The 19450-nt window shown below is 35.6% G+C and overlaps 1 protein-coding gene across 1 annotated transcript in view; it reads left to right on the forward strand.

Moving 5' to 3' along the window:
* The window catches only part of KCNU1 (potassium calcium-activated channel subfamily U member 1), a 133055-nt gene that overhangs the window by 43019 nt on the left and 70586 nt on the right, over positions 1-19450 (forward strand). Inside the window, exons 11-18 of the mRNA XM_037741569.1 lie at positions 1937-2042; positions 3181-3263; positions 4397-4466; positions 4895-5047; positions 8881-8993; positions 9358-9429; positions 13673-13762; positions 13900-13997. Coding sequence (XP_037597497.1) covers positions 1937-2042; positions 3181-3263; positions 4397-4466; positions 4895-5047; positions 8881-8993; positions 9358-9429; positions 13673-13762; positions 13900-13997 — 785 coding nt within the window. The remainder of the gene's footprint in view (positions 1-1936; positions 2043-3180; positions 3264-4396; positions 4467-4894; positions 5048-8880; positions 8994-9357; positions 9430-13672; positions 13763-13899; positions 13998-19450) is intronic.

Raw genomic sequence — 19450 nt, forward strand, 5'->3', positions numbered from 1 at the left:
GATGGGGAGGAAGGCAGCAAATCACACTGCCACGTGTGTTCCTATGCAACAATTTTGCATGTTCTTCACATGTACCCCAAAACCTAAAATGCAATAAAATAAATAAATGGGAAAAAAAAAGAAAATTTATCTTCATTTTATTATCTTTATGGTAAAATAAAATAAATCTTTATAAATCAAGATTTATAAATCTTTATAAATAAATCTTTAAAATAAAATAAAGACATTATACACATAAGGATTGGAAAGAAGGAAATAAACTGTCTTTAACTGAAATAATATGATTGCTGAGACATGAAATATAGTGTTGAAATAAAACAGTGATGACATTTTTTCTTCTCATTTAAAAAAAAAACCTTTAATTCTTTTATTAAAGATACCTTTTTTATTTTAAAGATATTTGTTGGGTTAAAAATATTATCTTCTATTTCTAATACACCATGAGTTGTATTTCTTAACTGTGAAGAAATATTTCTATCAATTTGTCTCTGCATGTGAGACAAATTGTTTTTAAATTTGTTAATGTGATGAATCACATCGATATTTTTGATAACATGATTATTTTGTCATTTTTAGTATTGGTTAGGAACTATTTCCTATTTTTAATGTCTTTGAAGGGCTTTGTATAAAAATGGGATTATGTGTTACTTTAAAGTGTGGTAGAAGTTAAATGTGAAACCATGTAGAACTACTAGTTTTCTATATTTTATTGGCAGGGAGTGTGTTTGGTTGTGTAGGTTTGCGTATGTTTTTGTTTTTGTTGTGTTTTGAGAGATTTTAAACTACAGCTTCAATTTGTTTAACAGCTATAGGGCTGATTAGGCTTTTTGTTTCTTCTAGAGTTAGTTCTGGTAAGATATATTTTTAAGTAATTTGTTCATTTTGTCTAAGTTTTCAGAGCTGTTGACATTTAGTTATTTGCTGCCTACTTCTATTATTTTTTATATCTACTTTGGCTTTATATGTATTATATTTTCTTTATTCAATATTTACATCATTTTTGTCTTTTCTTTTTTCTCCATTAACTTTACCAAACTGTTGCCTATTAAGCCAGGTTATTTTTCAAAGAACTGACTTTTCATGTGGCTTATCTTCTCTGTTTTATCCCTTTTTCATTGTTTCTTATTCTTGTTTTTATTATTTATTTTCTTCATATGTCCTTAATCTTATTCTAATATGTCTCGAAAGCTATAAATTACTCCCAAGGCACTGCTGTTATTGTATCTGAAAAATACATGTTTAATATTTTCAACATAATTTATTTCTGAGAATAATGATAAAGAATTGTTGTAATTTCTTCTTAGTCCATAGATTTCTAGCAATCTGTTTTTTTTTTTAATTTCTAAATATAAAAACTATTTTTGTTTGTGTTTTGGTTAATTTCTAAGTTAATTATATTGGATCAAAGATCACTATATATAATAACTATGTTTCATAATGTGTGGAGGCTTTCATTACCTGTCAAGTAAAGTACCATTTTAATAAATATTTGTGTATTCTTTATAAAAATTAGTTCCTCTAAATGTTCTTTGCGGAGTTTATAAATATCAAACACGTGTGTTCAAAATCCATGATGATTGTTTTCTGCTTGCTCTATCAATAGCTTAAAAAGATATGTCAAAATCTCTTATGACAGTGTCAGATTCATCAATTTCTCCATCTAGATTTTTTTCATTTTTGCTTCCTATATTTAAAAGCCATTTCATTAAATTTATAGCTATTTTTAAATATTATGCCTGTTTTAGTAACTGAGTTTTTTAAACTAAATTGTGAATCTGTTCATCATTAGTAATTACATTTTAAAAAATTAACTGGATATTTTTTTCATATTACTATGAGAGATTCTACTAAATGGTCTATATAAGTTATAAAAACCTCTAACCCCAGAGTCATTCAACTTTTTCCCCTCACTGCTGCCACGTTCCTTTTTGTCCAGGACCCCTCCTTCTTTGGAACTTGAAACCATATTTAAATGCTACTTGGCCTACACAACGTTCATTTCTGGATCTGCAATGAAGTGGGAGGATCTGAGGCGAGTTGTGGTAAGATCTAGTTGTTTTTGTTCCTTGTAGTTTTCCAAAGCTGCAACAATTAAAATGGTAGGATATATTGTTTTTTGAAAAGGTATTATATCAGCTTCTTTAATTGGTGGAAAATATGATTTCCTCAACTTTAAAAACAATCATAAAGGAGATGTAGTAATTGACCTCCAAATCTGATTTGACAAATGTCAAGCAGACCTCACTGTTTGCTATCACATATATTTAAATTATTTATTTCACAAAATTCTCTATCTGAATAAGTTTTATTTTATCAGCCTAAGAGATCTGAAAAAGGTATGGATAGCAAGATGTGTTTGATCTTACCACACAAATAGAATTCTTACCAGAAGGCAGATCTCTGAGTCTGTCAGCTTTAATCAACTTCTCCTCCCAAATGCATGAATATGCTTTCCAACAGGAAAAACATAAAGGAAAATAGTAGAAATCCCATTAAATTTGGGACTAAAAATAATGAGCAACAGCCAACCCTCTAAACAGGTTTGGCTTAAGATCAAATGCAGCTTCCTGTCATGTTCTCAGTCTTGGAGAATCAACAAACAGAAAAATTTCTGTTTAAAACCGAGATCTATAGAGTAAACATGAAGAACTGAAGTAGAAAACGACTGACCCAGAAAAATCTTTCTTATTCCTGCAATTTAGTACTGTAAGAGCCCCTTCAATAATTTTCTAGAACTTTGAAATTCACACTCCACCAACATTTAATAACTGCTTACTGTGAGCCACGTAGACTCCCAGTTCCTCTGTTCTTTACTGTCCTGAAAGACAAGTAAATACATAGGCAATTGCTTATAAAGGTCTTACGGCTTATCACTAGGCATCAAACAATGGTTATGGATGGTAGGAAAAATATAACTCTGAATTTTACCCATTTGAAAGCAATCTTTCACCTGTGTCACAGACCCTGTGCCCTGGCCCATCAGCTGCAGCTCTTGCCCTTTGCAGCATTTGCAGGACAACAATCGTAATGTAAAGACAGCCTCATTACAACTCATTCAGAAGTGTGTCCTCTTTTTTGTTAGCAATTTTATTACAAAATTTTAAGAAAACGTGAAAGGGGAAGACCAGAGCATGTCCCATGTAATTAACAAGACGGCTGTTGTCTGATCTTGAATGGCAGGTGGAATCTGCAGAGGCATGCCTGATCATAGCCAACCCTTTGTGCAGTGATTCCCATGCTGAAGATATTTCCAACATTATGAGGTAAGAAGCTGGTATTGTATTTTGTATACTATAATGATTATTTTTTCCTATCTCTTTTAAAGTAATACCCAGTACATAAGAATAATGCCAGTTGAAACAGGAGAAAATGCCACCTATTATATCACTAAGTTCATTATATTCCAAGGTACTGCCTACTTTTTGCCCTCTCCCCAAGACTGTGCGGACAGATGCAAAAGGAAATGAAAATAGAGCACCTGAGAGTGTATGTGCTTCTTTATATAATTCCATGAAGTTTCATATGTATACTAGCTACCTGAATTTAAAAAGCAAGTATACAAATAAGTGATTATTATTCAGATTGCACCATTATAACTAATATCCTCTCCTCAAAAATAAAGATGCAATTGTATGAACCCTATTGGTACACTTTATTTATTGAGATTTTTCTCCAGTAGTTGTGGTGAAAGATTATGCATGGTGCGGAATGATGTGCTTTTGAGCATTTGGGCATCGGTAAGTATTTTCAAGATGGCTAGAATCTGTGTTATGACATTAAACTATGAATTCTTTGAGCAGGAACCTGACTTGTGGTGACAAAGATCCAACTGTGATTATGATGTCAATGGCATTTTGCCTAATCCAGATGAACTTCCAATCTCCAGAGTAAAATAAATACATGCAGCTGAAGGTGACATTACATATATCAAGAAACAGCTGAAAATTTGTACCATGCACAATACAGTAAATCTGAGATAGATCTTAGTTTCTTAATTTGTAAAATGAAGTAATTGAATTAGACAGTCTATGAGCTATTTCAAGCTACAAACAACCCAATAAATTTCTATTTTTTTCTGTAATTATTAGGTTTGAATTTGAAGGCTAAAACATGAAACTGTTGATTTCCTCCTCAAGAATTGATTTCAGAAGAGCACAGTCTTCTAATACCAAGAGATAATCATTCCATAGATTTGGTTTGCAAAGTCATGAAAACAATTATGCTCTTCTGTGTATGCTACTAAAAACATTTTTAGAAAGTAACATAACAATAAAATTTATTATTCGCCAAGTTTTTCTACACTTACCTACATATTAATTTAACTCTGAATTGAATTACATCACAAAACCCTTTGGATATGACACATTATTAATGCAAGTGTTTGGGATTTATATAGGGTGCTCTCGATCAAGAACTATTTCCCTACCAGCAGAGTCATCATACAGATACTTCAATCCCATAACAAGGTATTGTAACATTCTAGCATATTCAGTCTCCCCCTCTTTTTGTCTGTATAGCTAGTGGAATATTTTTATTTCTAATGGATGTGTAAATAAAAAGTTTTTGCTAATCCTAGGTAAAATTTGGAGTCTCATTAAGATGGATAATGACTTAAGAATGTAAATTGGAGACAGAATTCGAGGTTTAAGCCATTTGACCTGATTTTGCAACTCTAGCTATTTTTGCTGCAGACCATGAAAGTCATTGACCATTAACCACTTTCAAATGCTGAATTTGTTCTTATTATTTTCATTGACCTGGGCACCACTTTTATGTGCAAGAATGAAAAATAAATGATTTCAAGTAAATTAAAGAAAGTAAGACATTAATCCAAAAGAGCTTTCTTGAGGTGTGTTTATTCCTAATGCTTGGCCTGCTTTGTGCTGTGGAACAGGTCTATCTGCCAGTGATTCCCAGCTGGAACTGGAACGCTGGAGACAACATCATCTGCTTTGCTGAATTAAAGCTTGGATTCCTCGCCCAAGGCTGTTTGGTGCCAGGCTTGTGTACCCTCCTTACGTCTCTATTTGTGGAGCAAAACAAAAAGGTAACTTTGTAAATTAATGTCGATTCTCGGTTCTGTCCCATGTCCTACATATTAACATCAGAAACAGAAAAAAAATTTTGAGAGAAGCGTGAAGGCCCCAAGAAATGAGATTTGAATTCTGCTTGAGCTGAAAGGAATGAGAAGGTCTGGATTTAAAATCCTAGGAACCACATTGACCTTGAAGAAATCATGTATCTTATTCCTGCCTTAGAGTATTTATCTACAAAACAGAAAAATTATAACTCTGCTTCCTAACTACAGCCCAGGATGTTATAAATCAAAGTAAACTCATCAAGGTAGAAGTGTTGAGTTATTGAAAGTGAAAATATAAATAAAGGTGATATTATTGATGAAGGATTCATATATTTCAAAACAAATTAAATGCAAAATAATAATTGGTATAATAATAATTACATTCATCAAATAGAAATAATGATACAAATAATAATTAAAATCTAATTTTTCCAGGTTGTTTTAGGGAGAATTCCATGCTGGAATAATAACAGTGACCACATAATGAGTGCCTACTGTCTTGTACTTCCCCTCAGTAATATTTTAAGTTAGTTTCCCAGCAGGGAATTGGTGAAACGAACTAATTTGATCACAGCATAAGTTGGTGAGCTGCAGAGCTAGAACTGCCTTGTCCACAGTGTTGTTACCACAGTGCTATATGCTATGGTGTTAACTCCGCACACTGTCTCACATCAAGATTTTTGATATCTTTGTCTGAGACAAAGTAAGGGGCTAAAAGTGACTCTTGGGAAAAAAATTTATAGCATAAAAGGTGGTCTTCCAAATACCATTTTCATGAAATACTCCAGGCAAGGTGTTCTACCACTTGGCTGGTCCTGGTCTTCCTTTTCTAAAGCCCTTGCCGAGAATGGCCTTACTTTCCATTTTATTCTGAGTCCACGCTTGCCTTTTATACACTTGACTTCCCTCTTGACCTCTCTTTGCTCACTCTTTCCTCGGTTCTCTCTTTCCTCTGTTCAGTACAAATATTTGCATCTTTCTCTGTTTCTTCCCTTGTGCTATTTAAGAAAAAGCAAAAGAGGTGAGAAGTGCTCTGGCCAGCTACATGCTAACTACAATAAATGAAATGCTTCTGTGATTCTTTCTGCGAATGTAAAGAGATATAATATACAGATTTTTAAAAATGAGAGTCAGGGTGTAGGGAATGAGCCTTCCTGCAGCTACAACACACGAGCTTTTCCTTTCATTTAGTGGTCGCTGAATAAAGTCTAGAAAATGGTCTATACGGACACTGTCTTTGTGTTGTGTATTTGGAAAGTAGCAGAGAACATCAACATTTCTTGAGATTATTGTGATTTCAATCTCCATGGCTGGAGAAAATAAATGAAAATAAATAGAATGAGAGCTCTATATGAAGGCTTAGCCTCCTGCATGAACCTATAAAAGATAGATGTAAAACCATCCTATTGTGTTTCTCTTTAAAAAAAAAAAAAAAGCTAGAGTTGTTGTCGGAAACAGTGGCTCATGCTCGTAAATCCCAACACTTTGTGAGGCTGAGGCGGGCGGATCACTTGAACTCAGCAGTTTGAGACCGGCCTGGCCAACATAGTGAAACCCTGTCTCTACTAAAAATACAAAAAAAATTAGCCAGGCATGGTGGCATGCACCTGCAGTTACAGTAGCTGGGGAGGCTGAGGCAGGAGAATCACCTGAACCCAGGAGGTGGAGGTTGCAGTGAGCCGAGATCATGCCAGTGCACTCCAGTCTGGGCAACAAAGTGAGACTCTGTCTCAATAAATAAGTAAGTAAGTAAAATAAAAATGAGATCTAGAGTTGTAACCTCCTCACTAAGGATGGTCACCTGTCATTATTTACACAAGATGGATTTTAGCTTACAGGGGTTGAGAGATATTTGTGGTCTCCATATTTTTTTTTTTTCTTGAGTGAAGTCTGAAACCTGCTTTCAGGAATCCTAAGCTAAACAGAATTGGGCAAGATGTGTGAAAACTGAATTCTTCTCTGGTGCTTTACATTCTGTAACAAACTATTGACTTTGCTTTAATGGCCGGGACTCCAGAGTTTTATGCTCCATTTCTCTCAGAGTAGGCCCTTACTTTCCCTGACTGTCAATTTCTCTACCTATAAAATTAAAGTTATTAATCTCATAACCAACTTTTTCTAAGTATTGAGTTAATATTTGTAAAACTTCTGAGAACTCAGATTAAAAGGCCTTGAATCAATGCAATGTGTTTTAATTATATTGATCATATTGTGAGAAATTGTAGCTTGAAGAACATTTCCGGTTGGTTCTTGGTTCAGAGCATTGCCTTAAACTTAAATTTAGATTAGATCTGATCCAACAGGCTTACTTGAGCACCCAGATTCTACTATCCAAATTCCCCCTGTTTTCTTTTCTGATCTTTTTAAAACTATCTCAGGAAGTCTTCTCCATCCCCAGGTTATCATTTTTTATCTTCTTTCAAAAATTGAAACATTTAGAAATAAGCCAATTTCTTTAGTTACTGGAAATTGAAGAGTGGTATGAACCACCCAATGATCAGAGTCCTCCTCATGAGAGGACTTTAAGAAAGTGAGAAAAGGAAGAAGATTCATTCAGCTGAATCTTGGTGGTGGAAGCAGGCACCAGATTGCCCGAAATAGTCTGTCTTTTTTGGTAGGGCAGAATCATTTGTCTGTGTGATTGTTTTTGTCTTGCTTTTCTCACACTGCATCATGACCATCTGAAGAGAATTTCTGAACCAGCCATATCTCTACATAGCACAGTGCTCCTAAAGGTTTAGAAATCCAAGATGTTCAGCCGAGAGTGGTGGCTAACACCTGTAATCCCAGCACTTTGGGAGGCCAAGGCGGGCAGATCACAAAGTCAACAGATTGAGACCATCCTGGCCAACATGGTGAAACCCTGTCTCTACTAAAAATAAAAAGATTAACTGGGCATGGTAGCACACACCTGTAGTCTCAGATACCAGGAAGGCTGAGGCAGGAGATTCGCTTGAACCCGGGAGGCAGAGGTTGCCATGAGCCAAGATCGCACCACTGCACTCCAGCCTGGCGACAGAGCAAGATTCCATCTCAAAAAAAGAAAAAAAAAATGGAATTCAAGATTTTCATCTGAGATTCTGGGCTTTAAGAAGCCCGTCTTGCTATATCAGAGTAGTGTGGTGGTGATTCTCATGGCAGTAGGTGAAGAAGGATGAGGAGAGGATCTTAGACAAAACGTCAGCCATGAGTTCCTAACAGCCTTTCTGTTAGGTTCGGTGCATTTAGCCTTTTTGAGATATCTTTCTCCATTCACATCTCCCATTTCTCTAGAAATATACTGTTTGCCTTGATTTCCCCATTCTCTCTCTTCTATGTATCAGGGTAGCCCTTCAAGTTCATTTGAACTTACGAAGGGTTCTGATACTGGGCAGAAGTCTGAGTATTTGCTTCTTTGAGGTACATGGTTGGAAGAAAGCTAAATGTTTTAAACCAATTTTGAATAGTCATATCCAGAGAGAGGTAATTTAGATTCCACATTAGCCTTACCGTCTGATTTTTACTAACTCAAAAGCTGAAATCAGGAGTGGGCAATGGAGAATTCTCACTGCCAGCAAGGAAACTTGAATGCCATCTGGGAAGAAAATAAGTCATGATATGTCTGCCTCATCCTGAACTTTGGTGAAAATAGTTGAGATGGAGTTAACTTTTTAGTTATTCCTTTAACATGTCTCTAGTTAGGCACTAAGATAAATCTCCTTTTAATAAATCGTTCACTGCTTAACAGAATATGCAATGTGAATTCTAATATTCCACCTTCCTTGTCATTTTGCTTCATGTGGCATGATTGTGTATTCCAGGTTTCTCCTAAACAGACCTGGCAGAAACATTTCTTGAATGGCATGAAGAACAAAATTCTGACCCAACGTCTCTCTGATGACTTTGTTGGAATGAGTTTTCCTGAAGTTGCCCAGTAAGTGAAGTGAAATACTTCCCTCATTTTTCAGGCAACAACATTCTTTCAACAAGGTTCATTGAGGGCTTACTGCAGGTCAGGCTCCATTACACACTGAACATCTAAGAATGGGTCGCCCAGGGTCCCTGCCACTTAGAAGTTTACAGCTGGGGTGGGGCAATTTCATCTCTTTCCCGGTTGGCACATTGACTCTTGGTTACTTCAGGTGGATTCCCTCACAAGGAATCATTCCATATTGGGAGTTTTTCCTCTAAGATGTTGGTTTCCTCCTTGGTGCAGGACACAGAGTGTTAGTTATTTTCTTGTTCACTGGTGCCCTTATGTTCTCTGTCTCCTTACAATTCCTCGTCTTCCTTCCCAGGCTCTGCTTTCTGAAGATGCACCTCCTGTTGATAGCCATTGAATACAAGTCCCTCTTCAAAGATGGTTTCTGGTACCAATAAGTCTGCTCATCTTTTTAGTTTTTTTTTTTTTTTTTTTTTTTTTTTTTTTTTTTTGGAGAATCTTTGTGATTAAGACTTTTTCCAAAGATGCAGCCGTAACTAAGCTTTTTTTCCATTGGTGGGTTGGTTGAGAGGCAGCCTCTGGGGCTCCTTGGCTCCCTTGCTGTGGGTCATACAGTGCAGTCTCTGATGGCTGAGGTTAGGGTGGTAACCCTCGTAAGTAAACACTTCCCCTTTGTTCCTCAGACCTTGCCCCAGCTCTCTCTCAGGAGCAGAGAGAAGAAGAAATGGTCACCTATTCAGATCTGTTTTCCTTAATAATATTACCAGATCTTGACCATGAAATAATACTACAAAATTGAATTATTTGTGGTAAAAAATGTTCCCACAAACACTGGCCATGGAAAGTAAAGGACAAGGCCAGGCATAGTGGCTCATGCCTGTAATGCCAGCACTTTAGGCTGAGGTAGGCAGATCACTTGAGGCCAGGAGTTTGAGAGCAGCCTGGCCAACATGGTGAAACCTCGTCTCTACCAAAAATACAAAAATTAGTGGGGCATGGTGGTGCACCTGGCCCTGTAATCTCAGCTACTTGGGAGGCTGATGCACGAGAATTGCTTGAACCTGGGAGGCAGAGGTTGCAGTGAGCTGAGATTACACCACTGCACTTTAGCCTAAGTGACAGGCTAAGGCTCTTTCTACAAAAAATAATTTTTAAGAAAAGCAAATGATAAAATATGGCAAAATGGGAATCTGACCAGCCTACTGGACAAAGGCTATTATTAATAGAGTGGGTAAAGGAGAGGCAACATCACCAGACATCAGCATTTCCCGAGAACACATAAGTGAATAAATATGAGAGTAAGAGAAGTCACCACATTATGCAAAATAAAATTCAGAACAAATGAAATGTACATAAACCTAAATGGGAGAAAAAGGGGAAAAAGAAAGACAAACAGATACTATAATATAGACAAAAAAGATGCATAAAGAAAAGAGCTGGGACTTAAATGGGATGAGGGCAAGAAAGACTGTATGTTGGCTCATGTGTCCGTTTTAGTGAAAAATTAACTGTACTAAATAGGAATTAACAGATTAGATTCTGATCCTGACTGTTTTGCTGGCCCTGTGATTGTGAAGGATTCATCATTCGTAGAATGAAGAAATAGAGTTAATGACTTTCTCACACACCTTCCAGTTCTAAAATTGACACTACCAGAAATTCTGAAATTTTAGGAAAACATTCAAAATGCAATAATTTTAAATTATATCAGATGAACTATAAAGGAATTATATGTGAAAGGTTGGAAAGAAGAACAGATCGGAGTTAAGAGGATGTAGAGGGCACCTGGGTAGAAGACATCAGTGGGATATTGTAAAAAGCAGGCCACAAAGAAAAGAATAACAAGTAATACTGCCTGGCTGGCTAAGTTCTGTTTAAAAATCCTGCCTTGCTCAAGAAAATCTCAAAATCAAAACCTCTGAATGTAAATATCTGCATAAATGGTCCTCCTACTAGAAACAGGTCATAGTAAAAAGGGTAGTCCTGGAATCATAAGCCAGCTCGTTTGGGTTTCAGACTGGCCTAAAATTTTTACCGAGTTTTAGTAACAGCTTTGGCTTTCAACCACCTGGACTATATGTCAAAATTATTTACAAAATTTTAAAAGCCTTACAGATTCCAAAACCCCACTTCTGACTGTGCAAAATCAAAATCTTCAAGGGTGAGCCTGAGAATTCTTTCTCAAAGTCTCCATGATATAATTGGCTCATTCACCGGGATTTGGAAGCTACAACCACATGCCCTTAAGATCCTTTCCACCTCTTAACAATCTAGATTTCTGTAAACTTTATTAAGATGACTGTTAGGACATCACAGACCAGAAACATGAATATTTATTTAGCAACTAATCCCACGTAGGTTTAAGAAGTCCTGTTTACTACTCAACACACATGTGCCCTGATGAAAGAGGGTGCTGTTGAAACAGAGATACAACTTTGGCTTCTCACTGGGAAGTCTGGTGAATCAAAGGAATTAACTTCTGATTTGGCAAATCTATTGATAACAACATTCTTTTACATGATTCTTACTTTGTGACCAACACTGCTATAGACCCATTACATATGTTAACTCTTGAATAATCCTCACAACAGTGCTGTAAGATGTTATTATTAGTCTAGTTTTACAGAGGAGGAAGCTGAACCCCAGAAAGTTAACTCATTTTCCCAACCTCACACAACTCCCAAGTGGCAGAGCCAGGATCTGAACTCAGGTACTCTGGCTCCAAGCCTGTGCTTCTGCCACCATCCTGTAGTAAATTCACTTCTGCCATCATTGGTAGAAGGAAGACTGCACATTTAAATATCTGGGCTTTAAGCAAATACATTGAAATTCTGGGGAAAAATCTATTTTCTCACCTTTTAATTCCTCTTCTAATTGGCAAGCTTGAAGAGATCCTAAGACTCACAAAAGGCTTGGATAATTTTATAAGAGTTTTTCTTAGGGATCTGACCCCAGTCACATAGTGTAATGATTTTGTTCCGGGGACGAACATTCTCTGATAGAGCAACCGGGCAAAACGTAAAGAGGGAATCACGAATAACACCACTTTAGGAAAATCCTTAAGAGAGACTCACCTCTTTTCTCAAATACAATTGAATATATGTTTTATTGTGAGAGTATCTTCATAGCTAGATATTTAATATAAGTTCAGAGAAAATTCTCACCTTAAAAAAAAAAAAAAGGAGGAATGGCTGGACACGGTGGCTCACACCTGTAATCTCAGCACTTTGGGAGGCTGAGGAGGTGAATCACCTGAGGTCAGGAGCTTGAGACCAGCCTGGCCAACATGGTGAAACTCCATCTCTACTGAAAATACAAAAAGTTAGCTGGGCATGGTAGCACGTGCCTATAATCCCAGCTTCTCAGGAGGTTGAGACAGGAGAATCGCTTGAACCTGGAAGGCAGAGTTGCAGCGAGCCGAGATGGCACCATTGCACTCCAGCCTGAGCAACAAGAGTGAAACTCTGTCTTCAAAAAAAAAAAGAGACACAACTAAGACACAACTAAGCATGTATCTGCTAGTTAGTGAGCATCAGTCGATAATATTTCAGGGGTCACAGCTGTATTTTCTTTTCCTTCCAAAATTAAAACCAGTTATTACACTCATTAATATAAGTCAGCAAATACTCAGAAAAGGCCACCCATTGTCTTAGGTAGTAATCTTCCTGAACACAGCTATACAGCCTGAGTCTATTCTTGGCATAGGGCTGAAGAACTTTGGCTGTGCAAGCCCATTTATTTTTGTGAGGGTTCTCTAACACTTGCAAGGTGTGAGTATCCCAACGACAGAATAAGCTTTGCCAGAATTAAAATTTCACCACATTTCAATGTGAATACAAGATGAGGGATGATTTTTAAAAGAGGGAAGAAGAATTTCCATTCTGCAAAAAAGAAATAAGGGGAATTATAGGATTGTAAGACTTCACCATATTAGACATCTGAATTGAGGGAAATAAAGGTAGGAGATCCTGGTAAACAGGAGGAAATGTGGGTAATTCTAAAAATCATAGCAGAGTAATGCATCAAAGAGTATCAGGGACAGAAAATAGTAACACAGTATTCTCAAACACATAAACCACAAGAAAATAGAAAATCAAAAGGTTCAAGTAATATAATAATAGAAATAATTCACATGGTTTCTGCTCTCAAAAATCTTGCAATCAACATAAACAAAAGTGAAGTCAAAAGAAATGCATAACTTCAAAATCTGCATAGGTGAATACAAGGAACTTTTGAATCCAGCTGGTTAATTAAATATTAATTTTAAATGACAAGTGGCCCAAAGAAGAACACTACTAGGATGATGCTAGGCCTGGAAACTGTATGGTCTTGGCATATTTGTCATTTGATAGCTTAAATCAGCTAGGTGTCATGCACCTGAGTTGGTTGGACCATCTCAGATGCATGACACAATTCGGAAGGAGCGTCACTGCGCAGGTCCACTGCGTGTTCAGCTCACTGATCAGATTGTTCCCTAGCTCCCCTTTGTATAGTCAGCCACAATCAAACAAAGGATTACAAATGTCAAATTCACATTCTCCAGCAGTAAGAGGAGATTGAATCTGATTAACTTAGCAACTTAGAATCCATTGATCATAACAGAAAGAAGCACCAACTATTGCCACTGAAATCAGAGAGAAACATTACCGTGTGTTTGTTTTCATTTCCAGTGGTCTGATACTAAATCCACCTGCACAAGTTAAGATACACAGGAACACATTAGGGTTCTTTATTGCTGAAACTCCAAAGGAAGTCAAAAGGTAATTTTTTTTAATTACTTAATGGGAGGAAAGCATTAAAGCAAAAACAGCTTAATGGCAGGCTTACTGAGTCAGCACCACGCCTCCTTGGTGTTAAGACTCACATAAGTCATTCTTGCTTTTCTTTCCTTGTCCAGAGCCTTGTTTTACTGTGCGGTCTGTCACGATGATGTGCTTATTCCTGAGCGAATTACAAACTGTGGCTGCAAAAGCAAAAACCAGAAGCACATCCCAGGTAATTGCACTTTATATCTGGCTGTCCTTAGCTCAGCCTCTACGGAACTGCCTGAGGAAAGGGAAGAGGGTTCCATCTCTTAAAAGTCAATGTCCATTTGAACTTGGACAGGAAGTGGAGGCACTTCCTCACTGGCCACATGAGACGTGAGCTCCAAAACAGTGTTTTGGAGCTGGAAGAAACCTGAGTAGTTATGTAATTCAATTCCTTTAAAGGGAGGCAAATGAATTTTAAGAGATCCAGTCACATTGTCCAAAGTCACATAGCCAGTTAGTGGCATCACCATACTCAATCCCAGGCATGCTGACTTTCAGCCCATTGCTTTTTTTATGATTTCACAGTTTTTCACAACTTTGGACTGAAAACTCAGCCTATTACTTGACTGTTTCATTGGCCATGAGGATGCTATCTCATGATCATACCTTGAGTACTCTTTCCTTAATGGATGGCAAGAAGTTTAAAGTTTACTCATCCTGACTTGGTGCTGAGGGAAGGTGATTTTCTCTGTTTTCTCTAACTGAACTCAGCAGCTTACCAGCAACCCTTTCCACTTAATGACAGAAAAGGAAAAATTAATCTAGAGCATTCATAATCACTTAGTCCCTTCTGGATTAAACCTTAGCCTCATCCAAGTACATTCAGACTCTTTGTGTAAAACCCCAGTGTTTCAAAATTTAAACTTATTCAATGCAAAATATGAATTTTCTATCAGGACTATTTTCATTCCTAAGGTTCTTATTCTCTCCTTTCCAGAATGTTATTTAAATTCAAGAGTAAGCCGACTTAGCATCATGAGTGTTCTTGCAGTGAGCCGCAAGTCTTCACTGATTTCTCCTGAGGTTTCTAATTAACTTTGGTCTGTAGTTGTCTCCTTCCGTCTCTCCTGCATCAACAACCAGTGAATCTGCTCCTCCTGGCGTTGGGTCAGGCTCTATCACTTATTACTGAAATCCATCCTCCTAGTCTTGAAATCTGCAAAACCCTTTTCAGTAACCCTTGTCTTTTCATTTCTTTTAAAATTTTTTTCCTATTACTTTTAGTTCACATGTAATAATTGCATATATTTTTGAAATACAGAGTGATATTTTGAATAGAAGTGGTGAGAGCTTATATTTTTATTTTGTTCCTGACCATAGGGGGAAGGCATTCAGTCTTTCACCATTAGTTATGATGTTGGCTGTGAATTTTTCATAGATGCTGTTTATCTGGTTATGGAAGTTCTCTTCTATACCTAAATTGTCGAGGTTTTTCTCATGAAGGACTCTGCTATTTCTCTTTTTTTTTTTGCTTTATTGAGATAATTATTTGGTTTTTGAATTTCATTCTATTAATATGCCATATTGCATTAATTGATATCCAAATGTTAAAGTCACCTTGTGTTTCTGAGAGAAATCTCACTTTGTCATAGTACAGAATCCTTTTTTATACATTTTGAGTTTGTTTGCTAGCATTTTGTTGAGGAATTTTAAATCTGCATTCAATACGAATTTTGGTCTTTACTTTCCTTTTCTTGTATGTCTTTGTTTGCTTTTGCCATCATGTTAAAACTGACCCCATACAATGAATTGGAAATTCCCTCCTCTTTTAGTTTTGGGAGGGTTTGTGAAGGGTTAACGTTAATTCTTCTTTAAGCATCTAACAGAATTTTACTTGTCAAGTAATTGGGTCCTAACTTCACATTTTTTATTATTAATCAACATCTTTACATGTTATACGTTTTTCAGGCTTTCTGTTTCTTCCTAAGACAGTTTTGGTAGTTTTATCTGTCTAGGCATTTGTTCATTTAAACTACATTATCAAATTTATTGGTCTATATCTGCTCATATGAGTATACATCTACTCATATAACTATACATGTTGCATACTTACGTTCACATATTATATACATAAATATTGCTTTATATTTCTTTTATTTTTTCAGACCAGTAGTTATAATCTTTCTTTGATTTTTTTATTTTGGTAACATGAGTGTTCTTTCTTTTTTGCAGCCAAACTTGCTACAGTGTTCATCTATTTTGTTGATCTTTTCAAAAATAACAACTTTCTTAATGGATTGTTTCTAATTTTTTTTTCTATTGTGTAATTGACTTATTTTTATTCTACTTTTTATTATTTTCTCCTTTCTTGTAGATTTGGGTTAACTTGCCTTCCTTTGTTCAGTATCACCTAAGGAGAAACATTAAGTGAAGTAATTGATTTCAGATTTTTTCTTTTTTAAAAGAAGAAAAAACTAGGCAGCCAGGTGCAGTGGTTCACACCTGTAATGCCAGCATTATGGGTGGCCGAAGCTGGTGGATCACCTGAGGTCAGGAGTCTGTTACCAAACTAGCCAACATGCAAACCCCCGTCTCTACTAAATATACAAAAATTAGCTAGGTGTGCTACTCAGGAGGCAGGGACAAGAGAGGCACTTGAGCCCAGGAGGAGGAGGTTGCAGTAAGTCAAGATCATGCTACTGTACTCCAAGCTGGGTGACAGAGCAAGACTTCTCTCAAAAAATAAATAAATAAATGGGCATTTATATCTAAAAAATTTTCCTCTTAAGTATCTTTAAGAGCATGGTGTATTTTTAATATGTTATATTTTCATTTACATTAATTTAAAATACTTTATAATTTCCCTTGTGTTTTCCATTTTCTTTTTTTGTATGTTTTTGACCCATTATTTAGAAAAGTGTTGTTTTTACTTTCACATATTTGTGAATTTTCTTAATTTTCTCTTTTATTGTATTCTTATTTAATTCCATTGTAGTTGGAAAGCATACTTTGTATGACAAATTCTTACAATTTTTTTTAAGACTTGCTCTATTGTCTAATACATGGTCTATCCTGGAGACTATTCAAAGCATACTTGGGAAGATCATGTATTATTCTGTTGTTGGATGAAATGTTATATGGATGCCTGTTAAGTGTAGTTGGTTTGTAGGGTCGGTTAAGTATAGGTTGGTATGTATATGTATATATATGATTTTTTTATTTCTTCATGTGGATTTGAATTACTGCCTAATGTCCTTTTATTTCAACCTCAAGGAATTCCATTAGTATTTATTGTAGGCTTTGTCATATATCAACAAGATCTAAGTTCTTGTTAACCTTTAAAATGTCTTCATTTATCTTTTATATTTGGAGGATAGTTTTGCTAACTATTAAATTCTTTGTTGGCAGTTGTTTCTCGTTCTGCACTTTAAATATTTCATCCTACTTCTTTCTGGCGTCTATTGTTCTGATTAGAAATAGCTTTCAATTTGATTGGTCATCCTTTGTACATGATGAGTCACTTTTGTCTTGCTGATTTGAAGATTCTCTGTCTCTGAGTTTCACATATTTGATTATGATGTGTCTCGACATGTGGATCTCTTTGAATTTATCCTACTTGGAGTTTATTGAGCTTTTTAGTTGTGTAGATGAATATTTTTCAACCAATTTGAGAAATTATTGGCCATTATTTCTTCAAATATTTACTCTACCCTTTCTCTACTCTCCTTCTGAAACTTTGATTAAATCTTTTGGTACACCTGATAATGTCCCAGCAGCCCCTTAGGCTATCTTCATTTTCCTTAATTCCTAAAACAATTTCAAGCATGGTAAAAAAAAAAAAAAAAAACTGTCCCTATGTAATTTCCTGAAATACCTATTGTCTATAGGGTAATTCAACTGAATGCTTGAGTCTAAAGAATATTGTTTCTTGAAATGTTTTCAAGACTTTATTTTAGGACTGGAAATTTAAACATGAACGCTTTACATTCAATAAAAATGTGAATCTTTTTTAAAGCAAGGGATGAGTCTGACTAAATAGGAAGAGAATCCCATTAAAGGAAGGGCTTCTAAAAAAGAACAAGATAATACACCAAAAAGTATAATCTCACTACACATATCATCTTATTATATGTAAATTTAGTATAGTTTCATGCAATATACATATGCCTGTAGACACAGTGTACAAAACAAACTTTCTGTAAATAAATTACACATACAAGGACACACATGCATATACTTCTGTCATTCTGCAAACTAAAATGCTTTATAAACATAAACTATCATCCCTTTTTATCCGACTTTTGTGACTTTACTATAAATACTTTCTCTATAAAAAGGAAAATTCTGCCTTCATATTTGTAGACATGCCAAATTTTACCCACTTCTATGACATGTATTTTATGTTACCTAGGGGATAAGTTAATGAGACTTTCAATTACAATCTAATTTCTTAGCTTCAATGTGGTCATCATATCCTTCAGAATCCTTCGCAACTCTTATAATAGAATCATTTCTTTTTCCTACCCTATACTGATCCTGAATCATAACTGTTACCAAGTCTATTTCACTCCAGCCAGAATTCTATTCATCATGGTACTGAGATTCTAAAGTAACAAGCAAGCAAGCAACTGTTACTGACTTCAGTTTGCCAGATGATGGCAGCAGAGTACCATGAAATGCTCACAGATCAGGCAGCTAGGGAATGGATTGGTATGTGAATTTGAAACTGGAGATCCTGGTTCTAACTAAAATGTACCAAAATGAACATTATTTTAGAAGGGCGCTGCTTAACCACATAGGTTTAAATGTTATAATAATATTCGGATATTCTCCTAGAGAATTCACTTTCAAAAAGGACTTTGGAATTTATCAATAAATGACAACATAGAAAACTTACAATGACTGAATTAGTACAAATGTCAGGTTGAATATTTTATGGTTTTAGAGCCAGTTAAGAGTATCTTCAGTCCACCTCCTTCAAATATTTATCTCTCTAATGAGTTCATTAAATTTCCTTGATCCCACCACTTTCTCCCTTCTACTATACTCAGTGAGAACTCAGAAGACTTGAGCTGTGATCACAGTTATTCCACTGATTACTGTGGTTGGGGAAAGACATGTTAGCCTTTGGAGTCTCAGTGAAATCATCTCCAAAGAGGGGAATCCTCATTGTCTCTATGGCCCTTTTCAATTCTGATGCTCTATAATTCCGAATCACTCTTTTTTTATTACTTCAATTTTTCTAAACTAGAACCACACTAGAGATTCTCCACTTAAATTTATAATAAAATATTTTATAGAGACAGCATAGAGTGGTGGTTAAGAACATGAATTTTGGATTGGTCACTTACTAACTGTGACTTCAGGTAAATTATTGAAATTTTCAAGGTGCTTCAGATTTTTTTGAAACTTTGATAATAACATTACATATCTGAGAAGGTTAAATGAGAATATTAGTGCATAAGGAGTACACAGATTGATTATATTAATATAAAAAGCATTAAGCCTAGTGCCTGGCCAATAGTAAGTTCTACATATATGTTAATTATTATGCCACCCATGGAAGCATAAACTCAAAGAAAATCTTTTGATTTTTTTTCTATCAATGAAGTACAGATAAAATAAGAATTGGAAGAGTATTCCTAGTAGATTATACTTATTTTAACCCATTCCCTGATTTTTTTTTTTTTTTTTTTT

Source organism: Cebus imitator, unplaced genomic scaffold (assembly GCF_001604975.1).
Source record: "Cebus imitator isolate Cc_AM_T3 unplaced genomic scaffold, Cebus_imitator-1.0 Scaffold5, whole genome shotgun sequence".
Classification (NCBI taxonomy): domain Eukaryota; kingdom Metazoa; phylum Chordata; class Mammalia; order Primates; family Cebidae; genus Cebus; species Cebus imitator.